We start from the raw sequence: 16,903 nt of genomic DNA, 5'->3' as shown, positions 1-16,903 counted from the left end.
GCCCACAATCCCTAATCTGTAGAGCATACTAAAAGAAGCAACAGAAAGACAAAACTACCACTGAAAATAATGGACACACCTTGAAAAGCCACTAACGCTTGCTTCCTGGTGTCATTTACCTTCCTTTGGGGGCTTGTTGCTTAGCATTCTCTACAGAACATTTGCAGTCTCCCTGAAATAAGAAAGCTGTACTGATCATTAGAAAAAAGAAAAAGACAATTTTTTAAGATGCTGTAGAAGACTGTTTTTTTCAGAAATCAACCTGAAGCATTTTGAGCATTCAGCTATTTTTAAAAGCTATTTTCCACTCTCTCTCTCTCTCTCTCTCTCTCTCTCTCTCCCTCCCTCTGAAAGAAGGAGAAAGAGCAAAAAGAATCTGCTCTCTTGGGAAATATTTGCAAAAAGGAAAAAAATTTAAGTTGTAATACTCAAAACTCATTGAACCATTTTTAAAAATATTCCAGACTTTTAGAGCACTGCGGGATATTTTACCTCTAATTTTTTTATCAAACAATTCACAACTCATGTTTGCATGGATGTTTTTCTTTTTCATACTACAGCTGATACAAAGGAAGCTAAATGCAGTTCCAGTGGTGCTTTGCTATAATGTATTCTAAAAAACCCCAGAAGGGGGAACATACATACAAGCAATGATTGAAATACACATTTTGCATCAGACTTTAGAACCTGGAAGGGACAAAATGAATGGACTGTAATGGACTTGAATTTGTAATGTACCAACAAACTGAAGCTCATAAAACAGAGACACCGTAGTGTGTTATTTGCTCAGGGAGGAGCTATGTTCAACATGCTGTGGCTGGAGCTACATCTTGTCTAAAAGAGCAAGGCAATTGCAGACTGGGGTGCTCAAACATCCAGCTTTGTCAATGGAGGCTCAATTAGCATCAGTAGCACAGAGTGCCTTCCATCAGCAGAGGCTGGTGCACCAGGCGCAAAGATCTCCCTGACAAAGGTAGCCTCATCTCAGTTATTCATGTTCTCTTGATATCATGGACTGCTGCAATGTGTTATATACAAGACTGCCCTTGAAGACTCTTCCAAAACTTCCATTAGTGCACAACATTGCAGCTAGATTACTAACTGGGACTAGGCACATGGAACATATCCTGGCAGTCTTAAAACAACAGTACCAGAACCCTATGCATTGCTGAGCATAATTCAAGTTGATGGTTTTAACCCTTAAAGCACTAGACCACATGGGAAGTGGGAGAAGACAGCCTGCTCCCATATGAAGCAGTCCAAGAATCTTCCTTGGAGATGTTTCTCCAGACAGTCCAGAAGTTACATGGGTAGTACCCAGGCTCTAGAATGCTCTCCCACCCCAGGCTGGCTGAGCAAAGTGGCACCTGAAGATCTTTTTCTTTACGCAGCATTTCAAACAGGTAACCTGTCGTTTTTATTTGCTATTGCTATTTGGTAAACTGTTGCTGTTTGTTCAGCAGCCTTACCTTTGTTTAATCTTGTTTTTATACTTTTTAAAAAATACTATTCTGGCAGTTCTTTATGGGTCTGAACTCTGAAGACCCTTTATGGGTCTGATGATAGTCCAACTATCCTGAGGTCGACACCATTGACAGAGGGTTGACAATGTAAGGCTGTGGCCATAAATCAACCTGTACATTCTGTACCAGCAGCCAAGAGACCGAGATGGGGGGCATATATATATTTTCCTTTTTCTGCACTCTTGTTTTCAACCCCAGTTATCTGCACACCATGAAGCACTCCTGCTTCCACTCACAGATCAACAAGCTCTCTCCAAGCAGTTCAATCCAACTCCAGGGGCATCTCCTGTCCCCTGTGATGTTTATGTAGCGCTTCCTAGCTGTAGGTGTCAGTTCCACAAGGTGGGTTTCTTTCTTCCTTCTTTCTTCCCCAGAGGTTATTTCAAAGCATCACCATGACTGGAAGTGCCACTTATGAATCAGGCTGCATCTTAAGAGAATGCAGAGAACTCGATCGATCAATATATTGATGTGGAACTGAATCAACCAGTATATTGATTTGGAACCGAAACAAACTTACAGCCCAATCCTAATCAACCCTTTCCTGGGAGTAAGCCTCATTGATTCTAATGAGACTTACTTCTGAGTAGACATGCCTAGGATTGGGCTGTTAATCAATCAGTATATTGATTTGAAATTGAATTGACCAATATATTGATTAGGAACTGAACCAACCAATATAATGATTTGGGACTGAAACAAACTGAAACAACCAATGTATTGATTTGGGACTGGATCAACCAGTATATTGATTTCAGCCTCAATCAACCAATAGGATGGTACCTGAGCAAAAACGTGCTCATGGATCAGGCTCTGCCAAGAGGGAGACCCCCCGCGCCTCAGAGCACTGGGACCAGGTCAAGCTTAGAGCCAGACAAGAGCACCAAGAAAAGCATCTCATCCCCAGTCAACCCACCAAGAGCCCAAGACTATGCATGCCTACTCAGAAGTAAGTACTATTACTCCCAGGTAAGTGCAGCCTCAAACTCCCTTGCATTTGCAGGCGCTGCCTCTGTGCTCACCGGTCCAGCTCCGCCACCGCCGCCAGGTCCGCTCCACCAGCGCGCGCCCGCCTGCAGGTCCACTCCAGGCAGCCGGGCAAGCCGCTTTCATTCTGAAAAGCCGGCGCGCGCCCCGGGCGCGTCAGCAGCCAGCAAGCTCCTCCCCCGCCGCGGCTCTTGTGAATGAATCAGTCTCCGAGCTCCTCCCCTTGCCCCGCGGGGAGAACGCTCCGGGCAGTCGCGTGGCGCCGCGGCAGCTGCACTGCAGGACGGAGAGCGCCCTGGCTGATGTTGTTGGAGCAGAGGGATTCGGGCTGCAGAAGGGGGAGAGGGGTTATTTTCTGCCTCCTTCCGCCTTTCAGAGAAGAAATGTAGTAAATCAGCCATAGACTTCCCTGCATGTAGAAAACTAGCACATCAGGGGAAAAGATGGTTTAAAACATGCAGGAAGCGTTTTATGTAGGGAAGAGTTTTAAAAACTCCCCCTCCCCACAGATTTGCAGTCTCCCACCCTTCTTTCCCCCTTCCATAGGTTCATGAGGTGACCCTGGGCTTTTAAGTGGTGTCCTCTTATATTTAGCAGGGGGGGAGCAACTGTTCCTCTCTTCACAGACAAAAGAAAATATTTCTCCACTCAGCATGTAGTTAGGCTGTGGAACTCCTTGCCACAGAGTGTGGTGATGGCAACTGGCCTGGGTGCCTTTCAAAGGGGTTTGGACAAATTTCAGAAGGAAAAGTCCATACAGGTTAAAAGCCTGTGTGGTTGGGGGTTACAAGGTTGGGGATGTGCAACCTCCTGATTTTAGAAGTAGACTAGCTCAGAAGGCCAGGTGTAAAGGGAGTGCCCCAGGATGCAGGTCTCTTGTTGTCTTATGTGCTTCCTGAACCATTTGGTGGGCCACTGTGAGATAAAGGAAGCTGAATCAGATAGGCCTATGGCCTGATCCAGCGTTATTACGCTAACCCCAGCTTGGCACCTTTTCCAGTGCCTGTTGCTGGTGTCTCTTCTGTGGTTGGTTCAGAACATAAGAAGAGCTCTGCTGGATCAGGCCAAGGGCCCATCTAGTCCAGCTTCCTGTATCTCATCGTGGCCCACCAAATGCCCAAGGGAGCACACAAGACAACAGACACAACCTGTGTCCTGGTGCCCTCCCCTGCATTTGGCAGCCTGCCTCTAAAACCAAGAGCTTGCACATACCTACTATGACTTGTAACCCGTAATGAACTTCTCCTCCAGAAATTTGTCCAATCCCGTCTTAAAGGCATCCAGGCAACAGTTTGTTTGTGGAGCCAGCCCTTAAGGAACAGGAAACCATTCATTTATTTCTGTGTAAACTGCTTTGTTAACTACTGTCTTGAAAAGCAGTAAATAAATATTCTTAATAAATATTCTTCTAGTGAGGCGAGAATTGTATCACACCCTCCAACATTTCACAGCAGAAAATAGGAACACACCTTTCATATTCCTTCCCTCACTACTGAAGGCCAGCGTGCCCCCCCATTATGCATCTACAGAAGGCAGTATCAGCCCATTTATTATTTACTAATTTAATAATTTCTACTCCATCTTTCAATATTAAAACAAGCTCAAGGCAGGTTGCAATGCAATATATTAACTCTGCAATAGCATACCGTTGACAGATTTGAAAGCCATTTGTTCTTTGAATTAAGTGTATCAGAAGTATATACACTAATTGACCTACAATATACTGTCATGCTTGCAAACTGTAGCATATGAAACAGCAGACTGTGCCCGACATTGTGTCCTGGTGTTCCAGCACATGCATTTCTGTATATGTGCTCTAGAGGGCCTGCTTGATACCATCATACATCCCCTTGATGTTGCCCGTGTCAGCTGCTATCTGTATCTCGGAACAGAGCTGGAGCCAGTAGTCGTTGGCAAGGCACCTGGAAAAGACAGCATCCCTGCTGAAGTCCTAAAGTGCTGCAAAGAGATCATCATCACTGAGCTGCATGAAATCCTTTGTCTCTGCTGGAGAGAAGGTGGAGTACCTCAAGACATGAGGGATGCAAACATCATCACGCTGTACAAGAACAAAGGCGACAGGGGTGACTGCAACAACTACCGTGGCATCTCTCTCCTTAGCGTTGTAGGAAAGTTGTTTGCCTGAGTTGCACTAAAGAGGCTCCAGGTACTTGCAGAGAGCATTTATCCAGAATCACAGTGTGGATTCCGAGCCAACAGGTCCACCACTGATATGGTATTCTCCCTTAGACAACTGCAGGAGAAATGCAGGGAACAACGACAGCCACTCTTTATAGCCTTCATAGATCTCACAAAGGCTTTTGACCTGGTCAGCAGGGATGGCCTCTTCAAGATTCTCCCCAAGATTGGATGTCCACCCAGGCTCCTCAGCATCATCAGATCCTTCCACAAGGACATGAAGGGCACTGTTGTCTTTGATGGCTCCACATCAGACCCCTTTGACATCCGAAGCGGCGTGAAGCAGGGCTGTGTTCTTGCACCAACCTTGTTTGGGATCTTCTTCGCTGTCCTGCTGAAGCAGGCCTTTGGAACTACAACAGAAGGCATCTATCTCCGGACCAGATCAGACGGAAAGCTCTTCAACCTCTCCAGACTGAGAGCAAAGTCCAAAGTCCAGCTGAAATGTCTGCGTGACTTCCTCTTTGCCGACGATGCAGCTATCACTACCCACTCTGCCAAAGATCTCCAGCAGCTCATGGATCGTTTTAGCAAGGCCTGCCAAGATTTTGGACTGACAATCAGCCTGAAGAAAACACAGGTCATGGTTCAGGATGTGGACTCACCTCCCTGCATTACAATCTCTGCGCATGAACTGGAGGTTGTCCATGACTTTGTGTACCTTGGCTCAACGATCTCCGACACTCTTTCTCTCGATACCAAGCTAAACAAACGCATCGGTAAAGCAGCTACCACGTTTTCCAGACTCACAAAGAGAGTCTGGTCCAACAAGAAGCTGACGGAACATACCAAGATCCAGGTCTACAGAGCTTGCGTCCTGAGTACACTTCTGTACTGCAGCGAGTCATGGACTCTTCACTCACAACAGGAGAGGAAACTGAATGCTTTCCACATGCGCTGCCTCCGACGTATTCTCGGCATCACCTGGCAGGACAAAGTTCCAAACAACACAGTCCTGGAATGAGCTGGAATCCCTAGCATGTATGCACTACTGAAACAGAGACGCCTGCGTTGGCTCGGTCATGTCGTGAGAATGGATGATGGCCGGATCCCAAAGGATCTCCTCTATGGAGAACTCGTGCAAGGAAAGCGCCCTACGGGTAGACCACAGCTGCGATACAAGGACATCTGCAAGAGGGATCTGAAGGCCTTAGGAGTGAACCTCAACAAGTGGGAAACCCTGGCCTCTGAGCGGCCCGCTTGGAGGCAGGCTGTGCAACATGGCCTTTCCCAGTTTGAAGAGACACTTGGCCAACAGTCTGAGGCTAAGAGGCAAAGAAGGAAGGCCCATAGCCAGGGAGACAGGCCAGGGACAGACTGCACTTGCTCCCAGTGTGGAAGGGATTGTCACTCCCGAATCGGCCTTTTCAGCCACACTAGACGCTGTTCCAGAACCACCTTTCAGAGCGCGATACCATAGTCTTTCGAGACTGAAGGTTGCCAACTACTAGCTCTAGAGGGAAGCAGCTCTGCCTCCAAAATGTGACCTAGAGATCCTGGGGAGCAAGCTAAAGTCAGACAGACCCATCCATGAGGCCACCTGAAGTGATTGCCTAGGCAGTGGCTTTGCAGATGGTCACCCCTTGCTATCTCCTCCTCTCTCTATCCGAAAAGAGAAAAAAGAAGCAGAAGTGGAAGCGTGGAGGAGAGAAAAATGGTGGGCACATTTTCTCTTCCTTTTGACTCTGGGGAATGGGAAGAAAAGGCAGTGGCTGGCGTACTACTAGGTAAGGGGGAAAAGACTGGCACACTGCAATCTTATACTTGTCTACTCAGAGGAAAGCCCCACCGAGTTCAATGGGATGTACTTCCAGGTATGTGTATAGGATTGCAGCCACACTGCCTCACGCACCAGGAGATATTGGACCAACTCTATCCTGAAGAATGGTATATTTAGCAAATCATTCTGAAAGCACATCGATAAAATATTCCCCAAAGGGAAAACAGAGGCAGTTAGGAGAGTGATTTACCAGGAGCACGTAACAAAAGCAGGAATATGTTAAGTTTAGGACCTTGAGAGTACTGTCTTGTACATGCTTACCTGGGAGTAAGTTCCATTAAACTCAGTGGCTTTTACTTCTGAATAGATATGCATAGGATTGCACAGCAAGTCTGGGAAAGAAAAGTTAAATCAATAAATGTGAGATGACTAAGGGCCCAATCCTATCCAATTTTCCAGTGCCAGTGCAGCTGTGCCAACGGGGCACGCACTGCATCCTGTGGTGGTGGAGGCGGTCACAGAGGCATCCTCAAGGTATAGGAACATTTGTTCCCTTACCTCAGGACTGCATTGCGACTACACCAGTGCTGGAAAGTTGGATAGAATTGGGCCCAAACCAGTCAAGGAATGTCTGCAGGTGGGAAAAGAAGGGTGGCTTCTGGGAACCAGGAGATTGAATCTGCTCTGATTTCTGTTCTTACATCTTTCTGTGCAGAATCCTACTGTGTTATTTTTAAGTGGACAATTTATAACATTAGTTCCAAAATGTATACTATATAATGTGCTAAAACTACCCCGGCAGGCACAGCCCATACTCCTGTGGCTGTTACTGTTACATTTAGTAACAGTGCAAAGAATTGGAGTGTTAATACTGGTAGTATAAGAACTATAGGAGCCAGTGACCTACAGTTATAATTGATAATTATAAGCTGATAATTATAAGCTGATATTATAATTGATAATTATAAACTATGCATGAGACATAATTACATAGCATGTGGGTCTGATGCAATGCAGTTTCTGTGCTGCCCTTGAGACACTGCAGAAGTTTCAACTGGTGTAAAATGGAGCTACTGGAATGCCAACTCTCTCAGTTCCATTCTGCCTTTGTTGTTTCAGCTGCTTTGGTTGCCAAGTTGCTTCTGGGTACAATTCAAGGTGCTTGTTATGACTTTTCCCCAGTTTAACCCATTTTTGCCCTGCCCACAGGTGTACATATTTGGCCACTGTTGCATATATGCAACATTGGGCCGAAATGGCTTAAACAGCTCAGGACCAAGATATCTGAAGGACCAACTTCTTCCATCTCAGCCTACTCATTCCCTGCTGTCAGAGGTATGGCTTGAAGGGATGTGCAAGAAAGCTTCTTTCATAAGAGCTCCCTCCCTGTGAAATGCCCTGTGTTTCATGCCTCTCCTTAACAATTTTTCAGGAGAGACGGGAGGTGTTTTTGTTTCAGCATGTCATCCCCACATTCCCCTGATCGATCTTCATTTTCTCTCTGTTTCTCCATCCTTGCTCTTTAGTGTTGCTAATGGGTTCTGTTTGCTGCTTTTTGTGGTTAGATTGTCATTTACCACATTGGATAAAACAACTTTTATCAATAAATATGCAAATTATATTATAAATAAGTAAATATGCAAATTATGCCTAGTACACCAGTTTCATAGAGAAGCAGCATTTGCACATGTACCATAGGACTAGCATTTGGCAGAAGAAAGCCCTTTTCAGTGCTTGCTTCTAATAGTTTGGAAACAATGCACCAAGGGAAACTTCCAATGCAATCAATAAATTATGACCTTTTGAGTTTCATTTTCCAGTCTGTTGGTTCAATAGCAGTTGTTAAAAGGCCCTCAATTCCCTCTGGCAGGTACAGATAATCAGTTTAAAATTCTTCCTTGATTATCAAAATGTTAAAAAAGCAAAATACACTTTTGGAAGCTGTCTGCCCTTCTGAATAAGTGTTTTAAGCTTAGTACCTGCAAACACCACCCCGGGGAGAACATGACTGTTTCTCTTCTACAGGAAGTTCTTATACGAATCTCCCATTTGCTTTACCTCCTTCGTTCTAGTCTCTGGTTTTGCTTGTTCCATTGGTGAAGTAGTTATGAGGAAGTTCATCTCAGAATACGGAACAAAACAGCACGAACTTCTTCCAGCTGTTTGCTTTCCCTAGCTTTAAGTATGCCCATGTTGCTATGACAACCCTCTAATAAAGGATTGCGCAGCAAGATGTTTTTCTTGTAGTAATTTAATACTCAATGAAAAGAAACTATAAACCACCAGAGGTTCAGAACAACTGTAACACAGAGAGAACAGCAGGTCACCACAGTGGGATGAGACCAAAGGTCAATCTAGTCTAGCATCTCTGTGCACAAAGTGGTCAGTCAGATGCCTCTTCCAAGGTAGGGCAACAGACCCCCCCCCCATCCCCATAATTTGCCTCTCTGCCTTTAATATTCAGAGGTACCTCATCTCTGAACCTGGAGGCTCCATTTCAGGCTATTGCCAAGAGCTGTAGCTATACCTGTCTTCCAGACATTTGTCTGGATCTCTTAAAGCCATCTGAGTCAGGCCTGATCACAGTGCTGTGGACTCCATAAAATTATGCATTATAAAAGCAACCATATTTTCAGCACATAGAATTCCAATTAAGGCATTTCGCATGTAGATTTATTTAAGGCGATGTTTCAGTGCCTTCTTGTTTTTCTAAATAAGTAGGAAGAAGTCATGTCAGACCTATAATTAAGCGCCATATCTATACAGGTTAAAAGTCCAGGTGAGCAGTACATACTTTACAAGTAATCCCATGCCACTTGCATAAGAGGTATATACCAGTGTGAAGCAGAACTCTGAAGATAAAACCACTTACCAGGACTTGTTTGCAAAAAGCTTAGTTATAGCCAAGACTGTCATGAATGTTGCTTTAGTGGCACATCTTATAAATATGGGATTTAAGGCAATCTGGGCACACCTAAGAAGTATCACATCACAAACACCGTTTCTGCTCAGGCAATTATATTTAACTTCAACTCTTTTTTAATTAGTCTTATACAAAAAGTAATTTTCAATACAAAATTGATGTTCTGTGTATAATGAACAAGAGCACAACTCAATGTTTACAAGAAAAGGACAAAGTGTACAGTACACCTATCACATAACTGGGGTATGTGTGCTTCATTTTCAAATGTAAATACCAGTTATGTGGGGATTCACATCTGGATCAAGACTGCAATGGGGGGGTGACTTTAATTTATTGCATTCCCCACCACTGACCTGGACCTCCCTAACAGATGCTATTTGAAAAGGAAGACAGCTTCCATTGACACCACTGGGAGCTATTTTCCCCCAAGGTGAATAGCAACCCCAGCTTTGCTTCAGGGGGTGGGGTTAAATTGGAACTGTGATTGGGTCAAAGGAATAAAGCCCCCATTAAGGTTGGGGAGGGGGGTACTGGGGCCTAGCTGAGACATTTACAACAGAAACATAAAGCACACAAACCCCAATCACAAAAAGTGTATTATCTAGTTTGACCCAAAAATACTGTACCCAGACTTTATTGTATCAGGTAAGACTGCCCTAAAACCAAATATTTTCCTGAGTTAACTGTGTAATGTAGAAGTTCAGACAACAGTCATGACAAGACATTTTACAGTAATGAAATTGTAATTTTAAAAAAACTATATTGTGCCTATAGAGCTAAAGTAAATCAGTGCAAAGGGATGCTACTAAGGGTCTAATCCTATCCAACTTTCCAGTGCTGATGCAACTATAGCAATGGGGCATGCGCTGTATCCCACGGGGGGGGGGCAGCTACAGTGGCCTCCTCAAGGTAAGGAAATGTTTGTTCCCTTAACTTGGGGCTGCATTGCAGCTGCATCGGTGCTGAAAAGTTGGATAGGATTGGGCCCTAAATCTCATTATTCGGTGAGGACAGAGTTCATATTTGCTCAGCATATAAGAACTGTGCTACTTTAATTACCTCTAGTTAAATTTTACATAGTAGCAAAAATAAATACAATTTCAAAGCAGCAGAATATAAAATTATCTCCTCCAAATATGACTGAGTTCAAGTAATCACACTGAAAAGAGCCAAGCACTCATGCATAACCTATTTCCCTCTCCGAATTAAAAGGGAAAAAACAAATACAAAGACTGCAACATGTGCAAACTGGGTCCCCATGTTGGCATTTTAGGCTGTAAAACAATGTATTTCTTCACAGGAGTGCCCAAGATCTTGCAGAAACCTGAAATTAAAAATGTCAAAGCAGGAGTGAAATATGGTGGTTATTTGTCCCCGTCCCCCCCTCAAAGTACAGCACATTCTCAGGTTTGGCTCAGATCAAATTCATAAATAGTATTATTGTGACACACATGCACACCCCACAGTGAGGGTTCTATATTGCAAGCCTCCAACATATCATTCATAACTTACATAAATGCCAAATCAAGTCTCCCCACCTCCACGGCATTCACACAAAAATTCCAGCACTGTTCATGAGGAACATAAGCTACAGTCTGTACAAATACATTCCCCTAGAAATGTCTAAGAGATAAGCAGGGACAGCCTGTTTTGAAGTGTCCTTTTAAAGTACGTATGTGAGGTATAGGTATTAAATATTTGCTCCTTTCACTTACTGCATTCCTTGTTCCATAAAAGGTAATGGACCACAGATACAAATAAGTATCTTAGAACCACATTTACTTCTTTTCACAAACGGAGAGAGCAGAGAGGAAGACACTTTTCCTTGTTTGCCTGTCCATCCTTTGTTTGGTTCTGAGAGAACAAACTGAACATCAAACCTGGAAAACAGAAGGCAGAGATATTTAATGTACAGGTGTTTTGTTTAGATTCTAACACTATATTCTGTCAGTTTTGGATACCTGTTTTGGATACATTCAATGCATGAACCACTGAAGAAGCTGGAAGGAGCAACCTAAGCAGATGTGCTGTGCTAACACAGAGAATCACGGATTCAGGCTGCTCATCAAACTAACTGTTATATGCAACTGCCTTTTAGATTAGGGCAGCAATGACTCAGATAATCATTCTCAGATAATGCCTGCCTCATGTCTGCAGATGCTCAATGTACAGACATGTCATAAGAGCAAGATTGATGATCTTTGCAAGAAGAAAAGTAGGCTTCCCACCCTCCCTCTGCCTCTCCCACACCATATATGTTGCACTCCACTTGGAACATTTACGTAATACTCTCTCTTTTCTTGCAGCCAAGTGGGCCAAGACACTGAAGAGGTGGCAACGGTGACACCCTGGCACCATTCCCCCAGTACCTTTTCTAGTATCTGGAAAATTATTATATCAGGCAACTCTTCAGTCCTGAAGATGCTCAATATCAGAACTTTCACTGTAGATGGTTTTATTCCCCACCAAGCCAATTGCTCACTGTATACATGTACCTACACCCTCAAACCCTGTGGGAAACCCTGGCCTCTGAGCGGCCCGCTTGGAGGCAGGCTGTGCAGCATGGCCTTTCCCAGTTTGAAGAGACACTTTGCCAACAGTCTGAGGCTAAGAGGCAAAGAAGGAAGGCCCATAGCCAGGGAGACAGAGCAGGGACAGACTGCACTTGCTCCCGGTGTGGAAGGGATTGTCACTCCCGGATTGGCCTTTTCAGCCACACTAGACGCTGTGCCAGAACCACCTTTCAGAGCGCGATACCATAGTCTTTCGAGACTGAAGGTTGCCAATACACCCTCAAAAAAGACAGAGCTCAAAACTGACTGACCAGTTTCTGCCTGGTGGGACTGTATCTGCATGCACATCCTCTTGCAGCAATGAGCATCCTCTGCCTAGCTTCAGGAAGCTAGATGCAGATGGCTTTGTGTTATGCAGATCAGGACTATCTGGATGCCTGGATGTCAATGTTTACTGGCAAAATACTGCCCAAATTGTTTTGTAAACAATTTCAATTTCTGCAAACCAGTACCTTGCATCATTAAGGGCTAATTGTTCCAGCTGATTTCTCCAAAGTATGTCATCTTCTGTTTTGTTGAAGAACATCAGTTTCACTGTCCTTAAAAAGACATTACAGCTTCAATATTTAATCACAGCTGTTACAAATTATATAAGCAGAACACATTGAATAATGCAACATACTCATGTTCTCTGCAGTATGAAGCCTCTGCTGCTTTTAGTTCTGTCAAATTATGGTTGAACTCCAAAGAAAGAGCTATGAGTTAAAACCACCCAAATCAACTTATCTGTATTTTTCGTCTTTTAAAAACAGCATGTGTCGACATACAGAAGAAGACAGAGCACCTGTACGTTTAATAGTTGTGTAGAAGAGGACATTGTAACCAATACAGCTTTTCTCACCTCTCAAGGAAAGACTGCACCCTCCAGAAATTGTCCTTCTGCCCTATTAATAGTACAAGAACCATATCTTCCTTTATCTCCATCACGCATATGGCAAACAGTCACATACTATAAAAATAATCAACATTTTATTACATATTGCAGGTTGAGTAAAGATGGATCCCAGGCGAGTAAAAGGCTGAAGAATCAAGGTGTAATAAAGTTCTCTTAATTCCACTTTCATATCTTGACTTGTTTGCAAACTGTGATTAAAATAACCTGGGATTTGCAGATCTCACAATAAGTCTCAGCTTGTTCCCAAAAAAGGTCTAGAAGTTGCACATTTCCTTTCTTCATGTGTGAAGGGAAGGGAGGCATTCACAACCTCAAGGTGTGCAGTACCACAGCATGAAATCATGGTTCTCCACTGAATGGTTCTCAACTGAGCCATTATGTGTTACTTCCAGCAAATCATATTGTTTGGTATTATCCATGCCTACATCAAAGAATGAGCAGCTACTGCACAATGCCTCTTCGTTTGTGCTACTAAAGAATTTGTAGCAATCTTGCCCATTAGAGAATGCAAGGAAAAAGAATTACTCGTTAAGCCTGGTATAAGTAGATAATGACATAATTGCTAAGTCTCAATTCATTATTTAATATTTATGGGTTCAGGTGGCTATGCAGAACTGGGTTTTAATAAAGCATAGTTAGAGAGAAAGGCTTCTAATGTAGCAATGTTGCATACTGCAATTTAATTATAGGTCTTTCTCTATCAATCACAGCCTGACACTGTAGCATGAATTAGAAAGATACAATGAATTAAATGCAATTTGTAAAAGGTCCTAAGACTAAAGTCAATACAGTTTACACAGTACAGTTTTACAGGGCCCTCTTGGCATAATTTGAAAAACTTCTGAAGTTCTTGCATAGTGGTTTGTATGTATGTGTCAGTCTTTTACCACTCACACTGATTGCAAGTGCATTCTCAAGAGATCTTGTGTTTTGTCAGGCTCTTGCTGTAACTGCACCATTGGTTCAGTTACTTAATGCTGACAGATCCAGGGCCTGGAAACAGAATGCCCCATCAAAAGAGGGCTCTTAACATTTCTAATTTTGATTAGAAAAAGTTTGTATGCAGGGTTGCACTGATCATTTAATCAGGTATGCACTGATCATTTAATCTTCTTTGCCTCAATTTCCAAATCTGTATCTGTTATCCTCTTGGCAATCATGCAGTGATTCAATGGACTGCAGGTCTGCAGTGCTAGATGGACACAACTTCCTTCAATATGCTTCATTCCTAGTTAACTATCTACCAGTGCAGCAGGTCTTTCAAATAAATATGCAGACTTATTTGAAAGAAAGTACTCTTCAGTACAGAAGGCAGGCTGAATAAACATGCTTAGGTATGAGTCATACCAGCGTTTCTCAAACGGTGGATTGGGACCCACTAGGTGGGTCATGTAGCACCTGGCGCAGCCGCCACTGAAAATACATAGCTAAAAATACAGGGTACAGAGCTTCTGGGCAGTGTGCTCCCAGTGGGAGAGAGGCATGGTGCTTTGACCTGCATATGTGGGAAGATGGGACACTGGAAAGTGAGGGCTGCATGGTTGGAGAAGGATCCATGTCTGTGTTTTCTGCTTTGACTTCCGAGCTGGAATGTTTGAATTCTGAGTGATGAGAAATAACAGCATAAGTGTGCTGTGTAAAGGAACTTTGGCTGATCGCAGCTTAGGTTTGAAGCCTAAATTGTCACTTCTGGGCATGACATCACTTCTGGTGGGTCCCAACATACTGCCATTCTAAAAGGTAGGTCCTAAAAAGTTTGAGAACCACTGATTGCTATTTTAGGAGCGTGGAGCTTCTAATCATAAATAGAGATACCTGAGACAACCGCTTCTAGTCAAAACATAGTTTAGCAGTTTAACCATTGGTGTGAATCCAGTGCCTCCTGCCAATAAAAAGAGATCTTCTACAACTTCAGCTTGCATCTTTCTGAAGTTACCTTCAGGGTTACTCACAGAGATATACTCCCCTGAAGAAGAAAACCAAATACTGCAATCAGGCTTAGAGAAAGGAAACTAATGGTGCAAAAAGCATCCATTCACCACAGTAAACCCAAGTTTGGGTCACATTTTACAGAATCACAAGCAGAGAAATCACTCTTTATGAAAAGATTGAAAAACAAGTAATCTGGGAAAAAAACTGGCAGCTTAATTTTTAAACCACTTACTAGGTAACATACAAAAAAATCAAATACATTCTGAGAACATTTTTTTTTAAATTCAAAGAAAAAGTATCACAAGGTTAATGTCAGAAAAAACAGTCCGGGTGGCAATGAAAATGGAATGTGGGAAGGGGGACCTTACCTATTTGTACAGAATCAAGTACTGGCGTGAAGAGTCCACTAGGATATATTTTGATCATGAAAAAAATATGCATCTTATCATTGCAAGAGGGGTCTTTGAATGTTGGTACCAAGGAAGAGGACACAGGTGTATATGGCTTCACTATGTCTGTGTCTAGAAAGAAAATTGAATGTTAAGCATCCATGCCATCTTTACAGTAAAGTAGGAGGGTGACAAATCAGGATTTGTCTACATAAACAGCTTTGAGAACGATTTATTTTAAACTGGCATATAAATATTGCAATCGAACAGGTTTTTACAGTAATTGCCCCACATTTTTGGAAGTTTCATTTTGAAGGGGAGAGGAGGACCGCTACTACTTTGATGGCTTTCTGTAAAATATACCTCTTATTGTTGGGTTTTTGGTAGGCAATATTATTTTCTGTAGCTGGATTTACAAAATTGCCAGTGGTATATTATGTATGATATGTTAATACTGTGCTGTTGGTTTACAATTGTATTCCTGTCATGACTTGAACCTTTTTAAATCTTTCAGAAAGTGCTATTTTAACATTCAGAGCATGAGTATAGCCATGGTGAAAAAAGAACAACATCATGAAGAAAAAGGTTCTTACATGAGCAATGAACAACTGACAGTTCAGTCTTTTGTGCGCCTATTCATAACTTAAGTACACCCCATGACTTCAATAGGACCTAGTCCCAGGTAAAGGTGCATAGCACTGGAGTTGAAAGGGACTGTGGAGGCCATTTAGTCCAACTCCCTGCACAAAACATGTAGCTGCTACAGCATCCTGAACAAAGAGCCATACAACCTCTGCTTAAAAATCTTCAATGAGAAAGAGAGAGCACTACTGCACAAAGCAGACTATTCCAATGCCAGACAGCAATTACAGTTAGGAAATCCTTCCTTATGTCTAGCCTAAATCTAGTTCCCTCTAGTTTCAATCTACTGGTTCTAATCTTGTCATCAGTAACCATAGGACATACTCCTGTGTGACAGCCATCTTCAGATACTAGAAAATGGCTATCCTCTGCTTAGTCTTCTTTTCTTTAGGGTAGTCTCAATGTGGTTGAAAACAAAAGTCTCTCCTTTTTTCTAGAAAAAGTTCAGATCCTGCATAAATGAACATGCACACACATGCATGTCTCCCCCCCCCCTGCCCCAGGCTAAACAAAAAAATGATGAAGACCATATACAAGACTTCTTTTAAAACTCACTTTCCCCAGACATACCTCAATTATATGGTGTTATTGTTTGAAGACATTTCACCTCCTCTCAAAATGAAAGATAATTAGGAGGAGCTGAACAAAGTTTCAGAAGCACTATACTCATTCTAATATTTGTTGCAAGCACAATGCAGTCTTCATTAAGTCTGCCATACTCCCAAAACACAACATAATTAAAGCCTACTACACATCCAGACCTGACAGCAATGAAATATTGATCATAACACCAAATGAAAAGTATTATTCTCATCATCCTAAACCAAGTTTCAGAACAAGAGCAAAGATCCAAAGTGTGATACATGGTGTTCTGCATGCAACAATGCTTTTCACACAGATCCCTTTCCTTCTCAGACCCATTTCTCTCCCCCCAAACTCTCTGAAAATTTGAGGACCCTCTTGAGTGACACATTAACACAGTAGAAGGGAAGTTGAAACCACAAGTTTCCCTTCCTCTGTAGATGGGAATCTCCGTCCACTGAAAGACAGGAATTCACTAGACATTTTGACTGTGTTCCAGTGCAGCCTCATTTAGCCTAGAACTGCAGTCTTTAATTTA

At 42.9% G+C, this 16,903-nt stretch overlaps 1 protein-coding gene across 2 annotated transcripts in view; it reads right to left on the bottom strand.

The window, feature by feature from the left end:
- Positions 1-9,445: 9,445 nt before the first annotated feature.
- CYB5R4 (cytochrome b5 reductase 4) overlaps positions 9,446-16,903 on the bottom strand; it is a 38,145-nt gene continuing 30,687 nt past the window's right edge. For both annotated transcript variants that reach the window (XM_066612485.1, XM_066612486.1), the window contains 5 exons: positions 15,121-15,273; positions 14,636-14,786; positions 12,378-12,464; positions 11,068-11,232; positions 9,446-10,676 (listed from right to left, as the gene is read on the bottom strand). In XM_066612485.1, coding sequence (XP_066468582.1) covers positions 10,622-10,676; positions 11,068-11,232; positions 12,378-12,464; positions 14,636-14,786; positions 15,121-15,273 — 611 coding nt within the window. In that variant the 3' untranslated portion in view covers positions 9,446-10,621. The remainder of the gene's footprint in view (positions 10,677-11,067; positions 11,233-12,377; positions 12,465-14,635; positions 14,787-15,120; positions 15,274-16,903) is intronic.

The sequence above is a fragment of the Tiliqua scincoides genome, chromosome 1, assembly GCF_035046505.1.
Source record: "Tiliqua scincoides isolate rTilSci1 chromosome 1, rTilSci1.hap2, whole genome shotgun sequence".
NCBI classification, from domain to species: Eukaryota; Metazoa; Chordata; class Lepidosauria; order Squamata; family Scincidae; genus Tiliqua; species Tiliqua scincoides.
Note: the sequence above shows the minus strand (reverse complement) of the source record. Positions and strands in the feature narration are given on the sequence as shown.